The sequence below is a fragment of the Herpailurus yagouaroundi genome, unplaced genomic scaffold (genome assembly GCF_014898765.1).
Source record: "Herpailurus yagouaroundi ecotype Mexico unplaced genomic scaffold, PumYag 198, whole genome shotgun sequence".
NCBI classification, from domain to species: domain Eukaryota; kingdom Metazoa; phylum Chordata; class Mammalia; order Carnivora; family Felidae; genus Herpailurus; species Herpailurus yagouaroundi.
Genome location: NW_024412429.1, coordinates 12,471,561 through 12,491,473, shown reverse-complemented (window position 1 = coordinate 12,491,473; position 19,913 = coordinate 12,471,561). Strand labels below are relative to the sequence as shown.

At 42.2% G+C, this 19,913-nt stretch overlaps 1 protein-coding gene across 1 annotated transcript in view; it reads right to left on the bottom strand.

The window, feature by feature from the left end:
- Positions 1 to 485: 485 nt before the first annotated feature.
- NOX3 (NADPH oxidase 3) overlaps positions 486 to 19,913 on the bottom strand; it is a 62,749-nt gene continuing 43,321 nt past the window's right edge. The window contains exons 11-13 of the mRNA XM_040448798.1: positions 16,308 to 16,454; positions 12,062 to 12,186; positions 486 to 1,577 (exon numbers count right to left, since the gene is read on the bottom strand). Of these exons, the coding sequence (XP_040304732.1) occupies positions 1,451 to 1,577; positions 12,062 to 12,186; positions 16,308 to 16,454 (399 nt within the window). The 3' untranslated portion in view covers positions 486 to 1,450. The remainder of the gene's footprint in view (positions 1,578 to 12,061; positions 12,187 to 16,307; positions 16,455 to 19,913) is intronic.

The window sequence follows — 19,913 nt, the reverse complement described above, 5'->3', positions numbered from 1 at the left end:
GGTGGAGTTCTTTGGATGCAATAATTTGGTTGAAAACCTAAACAAAAGATTTGAGATTTTGCTAATTAAATTTGTGGATATCATGAAGCTAAATACTGGTATTATTATCTGGGGCTGAACTTCAAAACAATCTTGAAATATTAGAAAAATTCTAAAAGATTAATCAATACTACTAGAGAAAACTGTAAGATGTGGGGAATACTTTGGGAACATTTTGGGGGGAAAATACCTGTGTGGTAAAAATAGATTGCCTCAGTGGGAGTATACAATTAAGAAGAAATTCCCAGTATATTTGTGGGGCAGAAGTTGAGTTGGGGCTTAAGTGTCAAGATGATCATAGATCAAAATGTGACAGTAGGGGCCCCTGACTGGCTCAGTTGGTAGAGCATGTGACTCTTGATCTCAGGGTTGTGAGTTCAAGCCCCAGGTTGGGTGTGGAGCTTACTTACAAAGAAAAAAGAAAAAAGAGAAAGAAAAAAAAAAGTCCGCATTAAAAGAGAATCAGAAAGAAATATGGAAGGAAGGAAAGAGAGGCAAATATAGAATTTAGTTGTATTGAAAAGCATGGCACATGAGATCTAAAAAAATCACTTTTCCCCCCAATACTAGTCATGTATCTATTAGAATATTATGTCTCATTTTAGGCAACGCATTTTAAAAGGATGTGAAAGAATGGAAACAGATTTGAAGAAGAGCACCAAGAATGATTGAAGGACTAGAATATATATCCTAGGCTGAAAGGTTAAGAATTTAGTATTGTTTGGACTAGAAAAGGGATAGGTAAGAGATGATTTTATCACTTTCAAGATATAAAGGGTTTTCGTGAAAGGTAACCCCCATTGGTGATTTCTCAGGTCTATAGAGGATGAAAAGAAAGCACAAAGAAGCTTAAGATTAAGCAGAAAAGATCACGTTTGGATACAAGGCAGATGTCTCTGCCATCAGGGTGACAGAAATATGAAACAACTTCTAAAGGAGACTCTGAGCCAGGCAGCCATATCAGTCTCCATATTGGATGCACTGCTGAACATGAAAACAAGTTTGAGAACAATGATGTCTATCAGGGGTCAGCAAACTTACCACCTGCAGGCCAAACCTGGAACATCATCTGATTTGGGGACAGCCCATGAGCTAAGAATGACTTTTACATTTTTAAAATATTGGAAACAAATCAAAAGAAGGTTCCATGACAAAAGGGACTTACATAAAATTCTACTTCAATGCCCATAAATAAAGTTTTATTGGAACACAGCCATGCCCATACCTTAACGTACTGTTTGTGGCTATTTTGATGCATTCGAATGGCAGAGTAGAGTAGTTGTTACTGAGATCATATGGTCTGTAGAATCTAAAATAATTACTATATAGCCCTTTACAGGAAACATTTCCTGAGCGCTGACCTATGTGATTGTAGCCATGTATGTAATACACGGAATTTTTTCTCCGAAGTCTAGAAGCTTTCTTTGTGGTAATAAAAATGGACCCCCCTGGGGTCGGCTGAGGAATACAAGCGGCACATCCTTTGAAGCGTCTTGGAGAGAGCCTTGGGTCCACAGAAGAACACGCCAATGTTGCTGCTGCAGTAGGGTAAAACAAGGAAAGAGTGTGTTATGCGGAGGCAAGGCTGGCCAGAAACTACAATGGACTCACACAATTAGGGAAGTGGTTGGGGTTGTGACTTTCCTTTTCTCCGCTCACTTCCTTTTCCTTAGATCTCTTTCCTACTCTCGGTACCATGCTTCCCCACAGTTTCCAGAATCTTGTTAGACCCTAAGTCACACAGGCTGGAACCAAGAGGCTTTGATGAGCAGGGCCCTGCTGACTGGGGAGAGGGTGTCAATAACAGAGGTGCTGTCTCTTGGATTTCTGGTCAGGTGACCCTGATTGACCTCCTCCTGGATCGGTGGCTGGAATGCGAGGGGCCTGCTCTGCTTCACTCATCACTGTCATCCCAGAGCCTGGAATACTGCTTGGCATATAGTAGGAAATACACATTTGTTGAGTATTGAGCTCTGTTGATTATCACCTGCACGGTCTTGGGTAAGACCCTGGATTCCAGTCTCTGCATGCGTAAAACAAAGAGGCTAATGGCTACATCACATGTTTTCTTAAGAACAAGATGGGATAATGCATTCAAAAAGGTTTTAGAAGTGTTAGTTATTATGAATATCTTGTTCAGCCCTGCCTTTTTCTAGATAATAAGATTTTTGCTAAAGCGATAGCAACTTAGTTTATTTCTGCTGTCGGGATGCCTTTGGTTTTCAAAGAAGGCCAAAGAGAAGAATCAGAAAGGAAGAAGAGACATTGTTGAAAATGGAGTCACCCAAAAGTCGTCATCTCTAGTCATGGCATTTCAGAAAACTGTGTTGAAGAGGTATTTTGCATATAGTGGCCGTCCCGGGGTTGTTCAAATCCCTTGGAACCATGACTGCCAGCTTTGCTTGTAGACAAACAACCCACCGGTGCAAGGATTCAGGTTGTCTCTGAAAGTCAGGTGCAGACAGTCTCTCTAGGGACTTATGGGCCATGTTTTCCTTTGTCTTCCAATGTTCTACACCTTGTAGCATTTTTCCAGTCTCTGGCACAAGTTGAATTAGTTACTTGAGTCTAAAGCAAAAGTTCTCGTACTTTGCATAAAATCACCTAGGCAGATTGTTAAGACACAGATTCCCAGGTTTGAATCCAAGGAATGCATTTTGAGCAAAGCCCCCAGATAATCCGAAGCACATGTTCCCATGAGCCACACTTTGAGAAACACTGGCTTGGAGAAATTCCTGGGGCTCTAGGTCCAGCCCAGTGAATACCTCTCCTTCTTCATAGCTGCCTTTTGTTGGGAAGCTTGCCTATAGCCTTGTTCTCCTTAGCTTGCATGTTAACATGCTTCTCTGCCATGTGACCAATCCACATTTTAATTCTGCATTCCAGGACCGTAATAACCATGGTAGAAATTGATGGTTCAATTACATTTCAAACTCTAGCTTCAAAGGAACTTATCAAGTGGACTCATTTGTAAATGACAATATGTTTAAAATATCTAAGTAGTATTTTTGAAGGCATTATTCCCATGGCTACATTTAAGAAAGTGCCTTTTTAGAAAATATTTTCCACTGAGAAATACGAGTTTATGACTTAATGAAGCAACTTTACAGTATTTGTGGGAATTGAAGGCACTGGTTAGGAACGCTCTTGGTTCCACCACTTTGCTGCTGAGGGGACTTGGGCACATTAACTATCTCCTCAAAGCCCATTTCCTGATCTGTGAAATGGGGTGCATTATGATACGTAGCTCCTAGAACCTCAGAGGGGGTCAGACAAGACATGGCAGATCCAGCCTTCCACCCGTGCTTGGCACAAGGTGAACTTCAGTAACAGCTTACGCTGTGACCGTCGTCATTACGGGTGTCTGGGTTGGCTCCGCAGAGCTGAACAGAAGAGGTGATGTGGACTGTTATCCCAACGATGATGACAGTCTTCCTGGATCGGCACTCCAGCCGTGGGTTGTTTGAATTCTGGAGTGACACATTTTGAACGATAGATGGGTCAGGCAAAACTCTTTCCGGCGAGGAGTCACAGCTTGGCTTTGTGTCTGATGCCCAGAGGTATCCTTGCATCTAGGTTCAAAGGCTCTGTTATGGGTGGTGATATTTTTCTGTCCATGGAGGCGTCACCAAAGAGATTGCCCACTGGCCCATTCCCAACAGGCTAACATTGCCCTTTCGTTTGCAGCCACAGTGACTGTTTGCAGGTCCCGAGGACACCCTTTGATGCTCTGCCTTTAAGACTCCATTTCAAAGGATTCTGATTGCCAGTGGCCAGGTGTACCACTGGTGTCCCCAGCAGTTCACAGCAATCCTGCCTCTTTTGAAGTTATAGCTATTACTCTGCACAGCTAAGTACACACTCTTCTGTATTCATGGAGCCGTCATGGTTATGCAGTCGCCAAAAAGTCTCACAAAGGCCACTCATTATCTGCCTTCTGCTGAGGCAGAACGGCCAGCCCTTCACTAACACTCTGTGCGTCACTGTCCCCACACATGACAGTCTTGCGCTTGCCGTGCTTACCCTCCTCGGCATTTTGTGGTTTCAAGTATGGAGATTTCTGGTCACGAATGCACACTGTGTGAATCAGAGCCGAGAAGCCGCACAAAGTGGTTCAGGCACAGATGTGGCAGTATTTTTTTGTTTGTTTGTTTGTTTTTTCTTTTATGAGGCAATGGACAAGTGCAACAGAACCCTCATGGGGTTGGTAAAGAAAAAATTCTTCTATAAAGTTTAATTACCCACTATTGCTTAGAATTAAAAAAAAAAAAAAGGGAGAGAGATTCTCCGTAAAAGAAGTATAAAAACACAAGGCATTATTCTCCAGTTTACAGCCTGGAAGCTGTGGAACTTGCACATGAATGAGGGGTTGGATCCAGGACAACATTAGCGGCATCGATCAGTCTGGGCTGCTGACTTTGATGCGAAAAGGACAAATTTTACACGAGCTGCAAGGATGGTTACCATTAGCAGTATTATTTTTAGCTCTGATAAACAGTAAAGAAAATCCTTCTGTCCCCCTCTTATTTGCTAAATAACTATTGTGCTCTTTTCTGTGGGGTTGATGCATTTTTCAAAAACAGTTCAGCGACGCCATGCATGAAAGTCATCCAAAATGTCACCCACCAGGAGATTTCTGCTCAGCAGATAAATGGGAGAGTGGGTGTGCCTGGGAGTAATCGCACCGTCTTGCTGGCTTCCCAGGTTCTGCTGCCTTGAGCCCTCCTCTCTTTAAATTGTATGTTTGTTTTTATGTGTTGGCTTTTATGCTTGGTAAGTTATAACCCTGTAGGGGCAGACCCTAAACCCCATTTAAAAAAAATCAAACTAGTTTATACCCTGAGTGCATTCTGCAAATAAAATCGATAAACAGAAGCTTCCCGTGGATTTATGGAGGCTTAGGAAGAAGACAAGGAAGGCTACAAACTTGGTATCAGACAATGGACACGACTTCTGGTTAATCTTTCCTCGTGAGTGTTTTTCACTAGAAATTCCTCCAAATGATTCATTGTATAATTATATTTCCTACAACACCTTCTTTTCACAACCACAGATGATAATTGTGTTGGCCAGCTTTTTTGAAAACCCATCTCCCGGTTGATGTGTAGCAGCCTGCTCTGTTACTTTTCTCCGCATCCTAATTACTCGGTGGTTCATCAGGAGCTACGAAGGTCCCTAACGGTGCTTGCTCACTGCTGAGAACGGACTTGCTGTTCCCACCAGCTCCGTTTTCTTTGGAAAGAGCTAGGAATTCGGTCCCAGCTTCCACAACCTTCTCTTCGTCCCTTCTCTTGCTGATGGTGGCTCCTGCGCTCAGCTCTGCGGAGCACAGATCAAGTCGCTGCCCTTGAGGATGGCCATGGTCAAGTAGAAAGTGAAATAAAAGATAAAAGTAGTCGTCTCGTAGCATTGGATTCCAGGGAAGGGTGGAGCCATTTTTCTGCCAACCCTTCCAGATAAAACACTACAGTATATATACCTTCATCCAGAAATATCCTAATATATTCGTCACATCTAATGATTTTCGAGGCAACGTCATCAAAGACACTTTGCAGAATGACAGACCCACTTGCGCTCACCCCCCTCCCTGATCTTTACTACTGCAAATAGAGTAAAGCCAGTGATTTCCACTGAATCTTCACTTGACTATATGGCTGGATGTCCTCTGGTGGGAAGGTACGACTGAAATATGCTAACAACATCCCAGTCATAAGTTAATGGTGGCTTTACTCTTCTCATCAAGCTATAATTTATCATGAGTGGGATTTCCACTGAAGCCTCTTCCTTTGGGTGTTCTGAACATTTTAGTCATACAATGAATGTTTAGAATGCCCTATTAGATAGAGGGCCCTGTATGCTATAATCAGAATGTTAATTTCTTAAAAATATCATTTAAAAACATTTTGCACATATGCATGTACAAATGAGAATTGGAGAGTGTGCACACAAGCAAATGTGGTTCCAGATGGACACATTTACTCAATTTAGTCTAAAGGTATTTTTACAGTTCTGAAAACAATGGGTGGTCTAAAATACATTTGTGCAATATGGATTAGAATCTCCCAATCATATGGTAAGTCGGCACCTTTCTTTATTTATCGTGGGGTTGGATTGAACAGTTCTAACAAATGGTAGTGCTCTTTTACTCTTTATTTATTCCTTCCACATAAGAGAAACACTTCTACTCAAGTTACGAAGAAATGGCCGAATCTCCAAAGTTTTTATGATGATTAATTACATAAAGTTCTACATCTCCATGGCACGGGGAGTTATCCGCGGATAAGCCAAAACTGGCAAACGATAAATACGATGTGAAATGGAAGAGCAAAGAGTGAAGTCTTATGGAAAATCATTTTACCCAATTAATTAAAAAACGAGTGGTCCAGAAACCCAGACGGTTTAGTATGCGCACAATGCGTGTTTATCAAAAAAGTAGCTAGATGCGGCAAAGATATATTTATTTTCATTCTCTGTACCTTCTTGGAAACGATTCCCTGATTTTCTGAATATTTGTTAAAGCTTGGGAACATATTGAGAATGTTTACAAAAATTGACATACAGCTTCCATTTTTGTGAAAGAGACACATTTCTATAGATTACTAAGACATGACTATAAATGCATGTGTTTTTAAAGAAAGATTTTAATGCATTTTACTTATTTTTGAGACAGAGAGAGACAGAGCATGAGCAGGGGAAAGGCAGAGAGAGAGAGGGAGACACAGAATCCGAAGCAGGCTCCAGGTTCTGAGCTGTCAGCACAGAGCCCGACGCGGGGCTCGAACTCACGGACTGTGAGATCGTGACCTGAGCTGAAGTCGGTCGCTTAACCGATTGAGCCACCGAGGCGCCCCTCAATGCACATGCTTAATTAACAAACCCTATTTTAGTTGGGAGAATGGTTTTCACTGGTTCGTGGTTGAAGTGCTTTTCTGTGCTTGTTCAGCTTAAGCAGTGGACACAAGTGTCACATGCCTATGAGTTTGGGCACATCAATCAAAGGTCTCCTTTCTATACATCCAGGTATTAGTTGCTGCTCTTCTTCTGAAACTATGCTTGTGTTCTGTAATGCAGCTGACAAAACTACAAAAATTCATTGCAGGTAAAAAACAATAGAATGCACTTTTGCATTTTCTTCTTTCGGTCTTTGATGTCTTTTTAATTTTTTCCTGCCTCTTCCTTATTGGTATTCATTTTGGTGCCCATCAATTTGTTTCTCTATTACTGTTATTTTTGCAATTTTCTGGTTCCTTTGGAGCTTGCACTGTTCTCTTTGATCTGCTTCCCTCCAAGCTGTATTTTTGGTGCTGTTTTTCACGTTCTGTAAAAAAATATTTTTGCCCCTCTTCCCTTTCTTCTTTTGATTTAACTCCTTCTTCTTAGAACCAGAATGAACTCCAGCTTTGAGTGAACAGGTAAATGTTTTTAAAAGAGTAAGCCCTAAGAATCCTTGGCTTCGTGCTGATGAATAGAAATGGTTGAGAGCCTACTTCAAAGGCCCTCAAGAACAAAGAACCTTTTCTGAGGCCACTAACAAATCCACCAATTCTTCCTGACCCATCTTTGCCAAAAGATATGAGCTAATGACAGGAAAAGCCTGTCTTGTAAGGGTAGCCAGCGAGGCTTGGGAACAAACATATCCTTGACATAATCGAGGAAAAACATACTGTTTATCTCTTTAATAACCATCCTGAAGAAAATTAATGTTACTTTGTCCTTTGTGCAGAACAATAATTGGATTGTGTGTTTCATTTATATCTGGACAAAGGCCAGGATATTGAAATACTTCTCAAAATTAGATTTTCTTGTTTAAAAATTAGATTTTATTGGCATTCTCTTTCTGAGATTTCTTCATTAAAAGCTTCATTAAACATAAATCTTCTTTTACACAGCAGAAAGCAAAATTATTTTAAGGAGGTCATTTTAAAAGCCTTTTGGAAGGAGGGTGCTAAGCTCTTTACCGGTGACTTGGACCGAGGAGCTGGCATTCCAGGGAAAAAATGATCATTGATCTTTGCCTACGTGTGTCTGATGTTAATTACATTGACAGTTGAAGCGATATAACAAGTTGTGTTCTAGTGTCTAAGGCTGTTACAAATACACTATTTTTAAAATTTGGGGCTGGGAAGTATGCTGTAGAGGCTTGATTCAGTGACAAGGCCTTAGGTGGCCTCTTTTACTCTGGGGGAGATGAAGTCAACCATCAGGAAGAGTTTACATAGCTCATGTGCTGAAAAGTTCAACTGGGCTTTAAGTACATTTACACACTAAACTTTGATTACAGCTTCTGAAAAGGAACGAGCACTCTCCTCCCAAGGGCAACGAGAGAAGTGCCAAGTACGTGGTTCTCCTGCCTCCATATTGTTTTCTACTCCTCACTCTCTGACACTTGGACAGACTCACTTCCTAGCACTGCCCGCCATAATTGTTTGGGCAGAGTTTGTGCAAATTCAGTTCTGCTCTTGGTCTCCTGCTGCTGTTTCTGGCTCACACCTTTCTGAGGGAAGGGAGATAGTTAAATGGTTTGGTTTGAAAGGCCTTCCCCACTGGGCCGGAAACTTCAGGTATAACAAAAATAAAGAAATACAACGTAACAAGTCAATAAGGGGCAATCATAACAAGGAGTGGTCTTATCTATAAGAACTCAAAGCAAAGATATATGTGTCTGTGTCAAAAGCCTGCAAGTAGGAACATTCATCCTATAATTGAAAACAAAGTGTAGAACATTTATCAAATGAATAGATGTTTTTCTCCAAAAGGAGAAAATACCAACCAAAAAAATCTGGTCATGATTGTAACATATGCTCTTGTAACATTTTGTTAGTTTTATACTTATAATCTCTTTAAAAACCCACAGATAAAACGATCCAGTCTTTGCCTCTGGACAAGCACCCAGTGGGTATGAGATGAAAAGTGGTGATTTTCAGGTCTCAGAGGAGGCTGGGGGTCTAGGAGAGGGGACTGGGCATTGAGTAAGCAGCTCAAAGGAATCAGATTCTGAGGCTCCAGAAGCTGGGATGGGTTCAAAGTACCACATTTAGCGAGGATGGGGCACTGGAACTGGATTGTAGGCCAAGTGTCAGGCCAAAAGTCAAGGCAAGTAATAAAATGGAGCTGGTGGGTTTCAGGAGTGGTGCCTGGAGAGTCCCAAGACCACTTGCTGTGGCCTTGTCCAGTTCTTACTGGTCAGCTGAGGCCAAGCCTGAGGGTAGAAGTGATTGCACAGTTGGTCACCTCCCTCTCTCCCTTAGCCCTGAAGTTAAAGGTTAAGCTTTTCCTTGCCTTTCTTGTTGGAAATCTTTTACTCTCAGCATGATTCAAGGTCAGGAGAAGGTTCCCACTGCCTCCTTCCTGGGCTGATGCAGGCGTGGTGTGGTAGGAGTCCAGAGCCTCTGCAGTGACTGCTCTTGGTTTGGGCCTGGGGTTACAGGGCAGGCTGCCATGGCACAGGGTATAGAGGGTTGGCTGGGGGTCTCAGAGTTTGAACTGGATGGGTTATGAACCTTGGACATGGTCACCCCTTCCACACACCCCTCCTTATCATACCTTCTTCAAACAGCTGGTCTGGGGGAAGTCTCACAAATTCAGTGACAATTAATAAAAAAAAGAAAATGGAACAGCTCGGGCACAAAGAGAGTACAAGAAAGAGCAACCAAACTGACCAAAAGATGAATAATATTCACCAGAAGAGTATTCCAAAGGGCAGAAAACCTTCTAGGGAATTAGAGAAGGTTTCATGAGGCAATGACCCTGATGACAGAAGACCACAACTGCAAGGAGAGATGGAAACAAGGAGTTAGTCAGAGAGACGCCAGTGGATTTTAATTTACTCTTCATGGTTCAATACTGATAAAGTGGACAGAAGGAAGGTCAGGGTGTAGAAGATGTAAATGACATGATTAATCTGATGGCTAAGAGTAATTTATATTAAACTCTCTGATGTGCACACAGAGAAAATATTGTCCTCTCCTCCAAATATGGCGGTTCCTTGAACTCTGGTCCTTCTGAATTTGCTTCTTTGTCCATCTCGTCCAGTTTCATGGCTCTAACCCAGTTCACATCTGACATCTCCACGTGCGTATGTCCAGCCTGAATTCCTCTGACTCCTGACTCATATTCACCTGCTTACTTGAAATCTCCACTTGGATGTACAATAGGGATCTCAAATTAACATGGCACAAAAAGGAACTCTTGATACCCTTTGCTTTCAAAGTTGCTTTTCTTAGTCATCCCCGAATGAGTAAGGGTAACTCCATTCCAGCTCGGGTCATGCCAGTCTCCCATCGAATCCATCAACAAGCCATGTCAGTTCTACCTTCACAAAATACCAGCATCCAACTGCCTCTCAGCACCTGCTCTGTCCTAATCCAAGCCACTACCTCTGTTTACCTCCTCCCGGGACTCTCCTCTTCTGCCCGAGGGCACTTATAATCTATTCTCTCACAATAGCCAGAAGTGATCTCATTAAACATAAGACAGATCATGTCACTCTTCTGTTGAAACCTTTAAGTGACTTCTCTTCTCAGAATAAAATCCAAAGCCTCACAATGGTCTGTAGAAGTCCCCCAGTTACCTCTCCTATATGCCTTCTGCTACTCTTCTTCTTACCTACTCTATTCCACCCTTACTAGCCTCATGGATCATGCCAGGAACAGTGTCTGCTGCCTCAGGGTCTTGGCACATGCTCTCCTTCTGCTCTTTCCCAGTTAGCTACATAGCATACTCTCTCACTTCCTTGGTCTTTCCTCAAATGTGGAAACTACTCTTTAAACAAAGACAGTTAGAAGACATACTGACTTTCAAGAGCCATAGATGATGGGGATTCATAACAAAAACCAACTTATGGGACATAGAATAACAATGATAACGATTTGCATTAGTGCTTTGCATTTTACCAAGCTATATATTTTTTAAATTCTGAAAAAAACACTGTGACTACATGGTATTGTCCATGGTTTACTAAGGTCATAGAGCCAGTAACTTCTAGAATCAGAAAACAGAGACTTCACTACCATCTTGTGGCCCCAGAGCAAATGCTCGTCCTTCTCTACATTGAAGTTTATTATGTAATGATAATATAATATAATATAATATTTATTATAATACATATTATATTATTATATATAATATATATTATATTATATATTATATATTACAATTAATATATAATATATATTAATATAATATATTAATATTGATTATAGTATAATTATTATATTTATACTTATAATCATATTATTATAATAATTATAATTATTAATATTATAATATTAATATTAATTAATATACCAATATATATTATATATAATATATATTATATATAATATATATAATATAATATATACTATATATATGTGTGTATAATATAATAATGATGATGATGATGATAGCCGCTAACACTGCTGAACTCACTCCTTTAGATGCTTTATATGTCTTCACACACTTAACCCTCATGGAAGCCTGGGAGGTAAGCACTGTTAGTAGTTGCAATTTACACAGGAGACTAAGTCCGTGGTAGGATAAATAACCCGTCCAACTAAGTAGGTGACAATGGCAGAGCCAGGATTTACACCCAAGATCTCAGGCTCCAGATCCCAAGTCTCTCACCGCCATAGGAAATCTCTGCTTGGTCTCATAACATTTTTTGTCTGCTTTGCTAAACATATGAGATACATTTTACAGTTGGACATACGTGAATTCTCCAGTTGGGCAAGTTGAGATCAACCGTGTTCACTGGACATTTCTTCGAGACGTAGGTAGTTTAAGAAATACCATCTTTAATTGAGTTTACGTGGGAAAAATTTCAGCGCAATTGCTAGTATTTAAATGTTGTAAGCCAGTCAAGCAGAGGTCCGTGGTGCCTGGAAAACCCTATGACCACCATTTCTCAGGTTGATGTTTATCTCTAAACAAGGTGCCCAAGGTGCCCACTACTGCGCCTGAAGCAGCCTGTGCCCTAGACTTTTCCACTTGAGCAGCAACCTCCTGCGAGGCTCCCACAGGCAGAGGAAAGAGAGCGCCTTACCTGGGATGGGTGTAGGCCATCTGCCGGAACTCGTGGTTCCAGTCAGGTCTTCCATAGAACGTTTTCTGCTTTAACCCAGTGATCACATCAGTATTTGCATCCCAATGTAAAGCTATGTGAACAGCCTAAAAGAAAAATTATGCTATCAGGTGACACTTACCGAAACAAACAAACACACAAAACCAAAAAAACAAACAAAAAAACCCCATGGAAACGTGCTACTAAAAGATCAGGTAATTATGTTCCTTTGCAGATGTAATACTCGAAAAATTTCTTCATGGGGCTGGAAATGCTTACCATTATTATCAGAAATCACTGCTTTTGCATTTTGGGATAGGCATCACATCTCATTTATCTTTGTATTCTGCCTTGGGTGCTACTGAAACACAGGGCCTTTGCCATGGTCAATGTGCAATAACGTGAGCCTGGAAAGATTTTTCTTTGCAAGGCTGACAGCGATACAGTAAATATGGGTAAAGGAAAGCAAGCGTTAAGCTACTTCCTTTTTTCTGCCAAACTTCTCAAAAATTAATCTCTACCCCTGTCCCCATTCACTTACTTATTAAACCTCAGGATTTGAGAATGGCCCTTCCAGATTAAAAGGATGGGAAATGTCCAGGAAGAAGCTGGATCTGACAATCAGATTCGCCTACTGGGTTGAGGATAGTTTGAAGTGTGCCATCCAGGCTCAATGCTGGGAGGGTGTTGAGTCTGGCAGACGGACCACGATGGCCGAGCACAGCAAGTGCATTGGTTGGAGCTCTGTGCCCAACCGTTTATCTTCAAATTAGATGCACCCAGGCATCGGGTAAGTAGTGGTCGATAAATAAGAGGCTGGGGCACAGGACCGTCTACTGAGGATTTCTCCCCACCAGTTTGGCTAACAAGTGCTAGGTTCAACTCTTACCCCAGGTTCCTGCTGCACACCTGACCTCCCAGGCTGGCCTCATCAGGCTAGGAAAGCAGCCCGAGATAGGGTGGGTGAGCAGAAAACAATGGAGGCACCCCAATGGGCCAGTAGGTGGATGGCCCACAATGGTAGAATCGCAGAAACCCGGGCTGCAGGAGGTTGCCATCAGGCAAGTCTGACTCCAGGTGGCCGGGATCCCATTGGAATGGAGTTTGGGAATAGCCACGCCAGGAGACGGAGCAATAATGAGAGGATGGTGGGATCCTCTTCTGGGGCAGGTTTATCAAGAGGAGGAGTGAAGCATGAAGTATTAGGGAAGAGCTCAGGAGTGAGAACTGAGGTGGTAGTTGGGGATTGAGCCTCAAAAACTCGCAGAAGCCCTGTTATCAGAACTGGAACTCCAGGTCAGAGGGAGCGGTGTCAGCCTCCGGATTAGAGTGGCAGCATTGCACCCCCCACAGCCCTCTTGCTTAACAGTAGGATTGACTGGAGCCAGATAGTGAGTTGGTTTCGGCTGTGAGCAAATAAGAAGGCAGAGGCAACCAATTTACCTTTGACCAGGTGCCACATCTAAACACCAACCCAGGGCTGCGCTCCTTGGCTTCTCCACCAACCACATGGCTGAACATCTCCTTGATCTTATATGCATTGTATAATCCTGTTTCTTCTACTTCTCTCCGACTCTTCTTTTTATTCAAAGATGAAATGTTACATTTGTTTTCCTATGACATTCTCCTGCCTCACAATACAGCTGCCTTCCCAGTCCGTAGTCACTTCTGGGGCACTTCTCTCCAAAGAACTTTCATTTTCATGGTCCCAATTAGCATAGTCTATAAAGATCACTCCAAACTTTCTCCCCCATGCCCTCATCTTCCTGCCTGGGTAGTGTCCTGAGACTTGAACTCCCCAAGCATATTTTTATGTAGAATTTTTTGTGTCCCTTCAAACTGATCATCGTAGCCAAAAATGAATCTTCAGATATTTTGTGACTTCAATTTACTTCCACATACAATTGTTGCGCGATTGCTATAAGCAGGAATGAGTGGGCGGTACAAAAAGCAATAGAGAAGGTCTATGCTCTGTGAGGAACTAGTCATCAAAGGAAGGGCAAGCCCAAGTGCACAACTATAACGACATAAGTCAGACCACAATCCTGTTTAACTAGAGACAGAAACAAAGTGCTCTGGAGAAGTAAACAAATTACCCTGCTGAAGCCCCGAGTCACTTTGACCAAGACGACTGGGGATGGCCATACATGGAATGGGGCTTTAAAGAACCATGCCACTCAGTAGGCAGTGGGGAGGACAGAAGACATGAAGTGATTGCCAGGGAGAGGGAACAGAGAGGGAAAACCTGTAGGCATGCAAATACGAGCCATTGTTCAGTGGCTTCCATGCCAGAGGAGCCCAGAGGGGCATGATGGGAATGGAATGGAACAAGTCCTTTGCCATCAGGTCAGGAAGGGCCTTCAAGCAGCTGCTAAGAAGCTTGGGCATTATTTAATAGAAAAAAAGGGCCCTTTTCTACTTAGATTAGTGGTACTGTGGAACTACCAATCAGTGATGTTCAAACATTCGGAATTATATTTGTTCCATATTTCTCAGCCCGACATTCAATTAATCTCCCAAACCCTGTTGATTTGCCCTTCATAATACCTTTTCCATCTGTCCCTTCTGTTCTTGTCATTCTGCCACTTTGAGGTTGTTGAATTCAGCTTAACAATTGGCTACTTCTAAAACAGCCTTTTGATTCCTCACTGACAGAATGCACCAATTATTTTTTCCTGGAATTTGAGCATCTAAAGAGTTTCAACATGTCACGACAAAAATTTAGGAACACGTCTATTTTAATTTACTTGTATTCAGAAAAAAAGTGTATCTTACAGCACACTTTTAGAGGAGGCAGAGATAGGACGGGGCAGAGTTGTTGTCACAAAAATCAAACAGAACCTCAGTCTCAAGACTCCCAAATGACTGGAAATTCCTGGATGGACACTTGAAATCAATTCACTTTAGAAGCTGAAAGCAAGCACGGTACTTGAAAGTAAAAAACAAAGGCTGTGTCTGTACTTCATCAAATGGATCATTAGTCAAAAATCCCATTTGAATAAGGAAAATGTTTGTTTGGAAAACATAATTAACACTATTTAATTCATTAAGATGTTTTAGGCCTAGTTCCCAAGGAACCTGTCTTTCAAACTATCCCACAGGAATAAATATTTAAGGCCTCCTGCAAATAAGACCCTAAAAACTCATTTAGCTACTGAATTTCAAGCTTGGTCTTACTGGAATTTCAGAGTCAAATTTCACTGATCTCTTGTGGGGTCTGCATGTGTGTGTGTCAGTGTGTGTGTGACAGAGAGAGAGAGAGAGAGAAGGAGGGAGAGGGAGGGAGACAGACTGGGAGGCAGAGGGCAGGAGCGCCCAACACCCAGCCTCAGGAGCACATTCATTTGTAAATTTAGTGATTAATGCAAATCTTGGCTCAAACATACTTTCCTTAAAGTAAATATCAATTCAAGCAGCTATGGAAGTGCTGATTAGAACATAAAATTTCATAAACCTAGGGATCACTTCATTGTTAGCTTCCATATTTGAGGAGTTAAAAAAAATTTAGAACTTAGTAGTTATCATTCAATATTACCAACACTGAAATACTACCCTAGTGTGATATTTTGATATACACTATTTTTGCGAAGCTCCACCTTAATATTTCATTAACACAATATGCTTCCAAACACCTGCCACAACAGAAGACCACCTTGATCTTAGGTGAATAAACATATGTGCACACGATTTCTAAGAATGCCTTAAGAAAAAGAAGTCTCTAGATAAATCATGTATTCATAATGATGATTTTCTGTAGACATTCACATACTTTACAATACAAAAGGTTGAATGTAAACACTTGCGAGTTTTTTCTATTTAACTCTGAATAGCTGAAAGCATAGAATTAGACCCAATCAGGAGCTGAACAAGACAATACAGTTAACCAATAACATGCACTTTGATGTCCCTGAAATGACAAATGCAACTTTTGGTGACATAATTTTTCTTGGATTTCCACGCTTGGGATTATCTTCCATTAACTAACCTCTTTTCTAATCTGCTTGTCTATTCTTCAGCAAGTTAACTGTAGATTTTTCCATTGCTATGATTTGAATAACTCTTCTAATCTGGTTTTATTTTATCCTTCTTTCCTTTTTAAGAACAGACAAATAAGTCTTTCATGCCACCAGATAACCATACAGCTCATTATTGACATGGTTTCTCTTCCCTTTGCTCTATTTTTAAATGACGTATGTAATATTGATCATTTTAAGAGTCTTATCAATACCTGATTTTCATCCCAGTTGGTAAGAAATATATGATAACTCAGAAAGTGAGCTTTCCCTCGCTCATTCATGAGTGTTTCCAGCGAGAGTAAGAGATCAGCAAACCATTCAAAAGCCCTTGGATCCCGGCAAATCCAGTAGAAATACACCTGTCAAGAGAGAAGACAAGAGAGTGGATCAGTCCCGCTCTTCATAATGTGCTGATAATCACAGACTGCTTTATCTCCATTAAATTATTTGAGCTCAAATGGGCACTTCTGCAAAATGACATGCTTCTCTCTGCCAGGGAACAGTCACACTGTGATTTCTTTTGAAAAAATTCACATTGTGTTTGAAAAAGTCCAGAGTGAATTCAGAGTCAGGAGTCTGTGGGCTGTTGCCAGTTTCACTGGATGAGGACCAATTCACCACATTCCTGGCTGTGCTTCTTTTCAGTGAGGTTAATAATCATAACTAGCTGGGCCTTTCACGGCTCCCCAAGGGGAATAAACCGTTAGACCAACCCCCTTCATCTTTACTCATGACCTAAGCTCGGGATTTGAACTCTCTTCTCCAGAGACCCCAAAGGCTTGTGCGCTAATCCACTTCCGCATCGTGACCTCCGGAGGGTGGAGATTATGGTAATTGCAGAAGGAAGCCACACGGGCCAGAAGTTTCCCCTCAGCCAGACAGATCAGTGTCCAAGAAAGCTAGTGGGTGGTGGTAATAGTTTGTGTGTCAACTACTATAATGAAATTATGTCTAGGAACATTTTTTTTTTTTAAACTCTCTGTGTTTAGCAAACGGCATGTGGCAAGGAGTATTATGGGTTTGCTGAAATAAAGGCTTAGTTTTTGTGCTTTGAGTTTTAGATAATTGTGCCTGGAAGAAACCACAGGAGAAAGATCTGCTAATTCTCCTGATTTTTCTCACAGCCCTGTTCCTTGCTACTCATTACTGTTTTCCTGCACCCCCCACCAAAGAGACATCTCTGTTACTTAACGAGATCTACCAGGGGGCTGGCCTTGACCTCCATCAGCAAACATCTCCTCTGATAGGTGGTGTTCCCTGCCTCCTCTCTCCACCAGCCAGCCTGCAAGCTCACAAACATGGTGAAACTTATAGATGAGATTTAATGAACAGATCAAGTTCACGAGGAAACAAAAAAGATCACAGAATGTATTTCAAGGCTAAACATCTTGCCCATGTTCCCCAGGTTTGTTCAGGAATTTCTCATATGAAGTCAGTAAGAGCAAAAAAGCTAGAGGATAAGACCTTTTCTCTTAAGAATTAGAGCCCAAGGGCGCCTGGGTGGCTCAGTTGGTTAAGCGGCCGACTTCAGCTCAGGTCGTGATCTCGTGGTCTGTGAGTGTGAGCCCTGCGTCGGGCTCTGTGCTGACAGCTCAGAGCCTGGAGCCTGTTTCAGATTCTGTGTCTCCCTCTCTCTGACCCTCCCCCGTTCATGCTCTGTCTCTCTCTGTCTCAAAAATAAATAAATGTTAAAAAAAAATTAAAAAAAAAAAGAATTAGAGCCCAATATTTGTCAGACGGTACCACTACAGCTCCGATAATAATCTCTAAGTGCGGTAACCCCCCGACGGAGTGCCTGTTTCTTTGCAGTCGTAAATCTGAGCCATGGTTCCTTCCGGTGAGTGCCCCATGAACCCCCCCCCCCACCGCCCCCAACACACAAGTACAGCGATTGTGTTCATTCACTCACTTGTTGACTCAACAAATGTGTCCTACATCTCTATGTCGAGACTCTTCTCGGCTCTGGCACTTTAAGAGCAAACAAAAGAGCAAAAATTTGCCATTCTCCTAGAGTTTGTGTTTAGATGCAGAAGAAGACGATAAAGCACAACACGGAATACATCAGAGGGTGGTAAGTACTATGGAGAAACACAAGGTGGGCTGGAAAGGGCTGCGATACTACATCAGATGGTCAAGGGAAGGGGACATTTGAGCAAAGACATAAAGGAGGCAGGGGAATCACGGTACTGATGGAGGGAGCAAGGAGTGGGACCTCTGGGGAAGAGCCGGGGGGCTGGTGTGGCTGGAGTTGTGAAGGAGGGGAGGCAGCAAGAGATGAGGTCTGAGGGGGAGGCCGGGAAGCACAGATATGGGGCTTGGGGCCACCTTGACTTTGCGCGAGAGGGGAAAGCATGGGGGAGTGTCTAGCAGGTCTGAGGACGGATCATGAAGCAAGGGAGGCTGATTTGACATCCTGGGTTGGTGATGAATACTGCTATCCTCTTTCTTTTCACTTTGTGTAGTGCCTAATCTGAATTATTCTTTGAGGGGCAGTCGGGTGGCTCAGTCGGTTAAGGGTCCGCCTTTTGATTTTGGCTCAGGTCACAGTCTCACGAACCTGAGATTGAGCCCTGCGTTGGGCTCTGGGCTGACAGTGTGAAGTCTCCTTGGGATTCTCTCTCTCTCTCTCTCTCTCTCTCTCTCTCTCTCTCCCTCTGTCCCAGCCCCTCCCACACTTAGGAGCGCTCACTCTCAAAATAAATAAATAAACCTAGAAAAAGTAAATTATTCTTTGAAAACCTTAGCCTTCCTCTTTCCTTGCTTTGGTCATGGCAGAACAGAAAACCTATTGATTGAATTTAATACCGTTCTTGCTTACGCACCTCCCCTTGCTTCCTGCTCTCAGTAGGTTGTTTTGCCCAGGACCATTCATGGTGGCATTCAGGTTAAAACAAACATCGTTGATTTATTTTCTATTATTTCCATTCCTTAAGGAACGTGCTTAGCATGCCTTCATGTAGGAAAAATACCCTGTTTACTTTTTTGAAAACCTGTCAATTTCAAATCCAGTCTCAATCATCCTTACTTGAAAAATGCCCACATCTGAGCTTCCTGCACACTCTGACCCTCATCCTTTCAAATAGAAATCATGCCTGTTCTTGCTTTCTTGTGGCTTAGCAGTGTGTCAGCGTTCTTAGGGCTTGCCGGGCCTTTTATACTTTTTACTTCCTTCTAATGGCTTTGTGTGTTTTTCCCTCTGTAATTGACTTACAGGTGACACAGGGCAGCTTTGGTGCAAGAGGCAATGAAGGAAAGCTGAATTCAGGCTCAGAAGTGCTTCAGGCAGAAAAAGAAGAGAAGAGACTTTGAACGGAGAAAGAGGCTATTTACTTTGACTCTCTTTAATCCTTCTAACGGTGAGGGATACTCACTGTGAAGGGACAGGATAGTTCGACTTCTGCATTTCGTCCAGTAGGAAGGACCCGGTCGCTGGTAGAACAAATATCCCAAACTACAGGCTACACCTCTGTGATCTTTCCCACACTCACCCCTCCTCAGTCTCCAAAAAAAAAAAAAAAAAAAAAAAACACCCCAAATCAGTTACCAGTCTAAAGCGTGGTTTCCAGAATTCTGTAGCTGGTATCGGGGCCCCAAATACTTAAGGCGACTTTAAAAAGTTTTGTTAAGTAGAAAGTCATCCTCAGGAGAGAGATGAAAGTTCAGGACTTTCACAGTAACAAAGTTATTGCTTTTACAGGACTCGTCGCACACATTTCTAGAGATATAATGGATCCGCAGACGTTTCGCGAGGCTACTCCGGCAGCCCACAATGGGTTTAGAGCGCTCTGTGTGCACGTGGCCTGTCACAAGCCTTCATG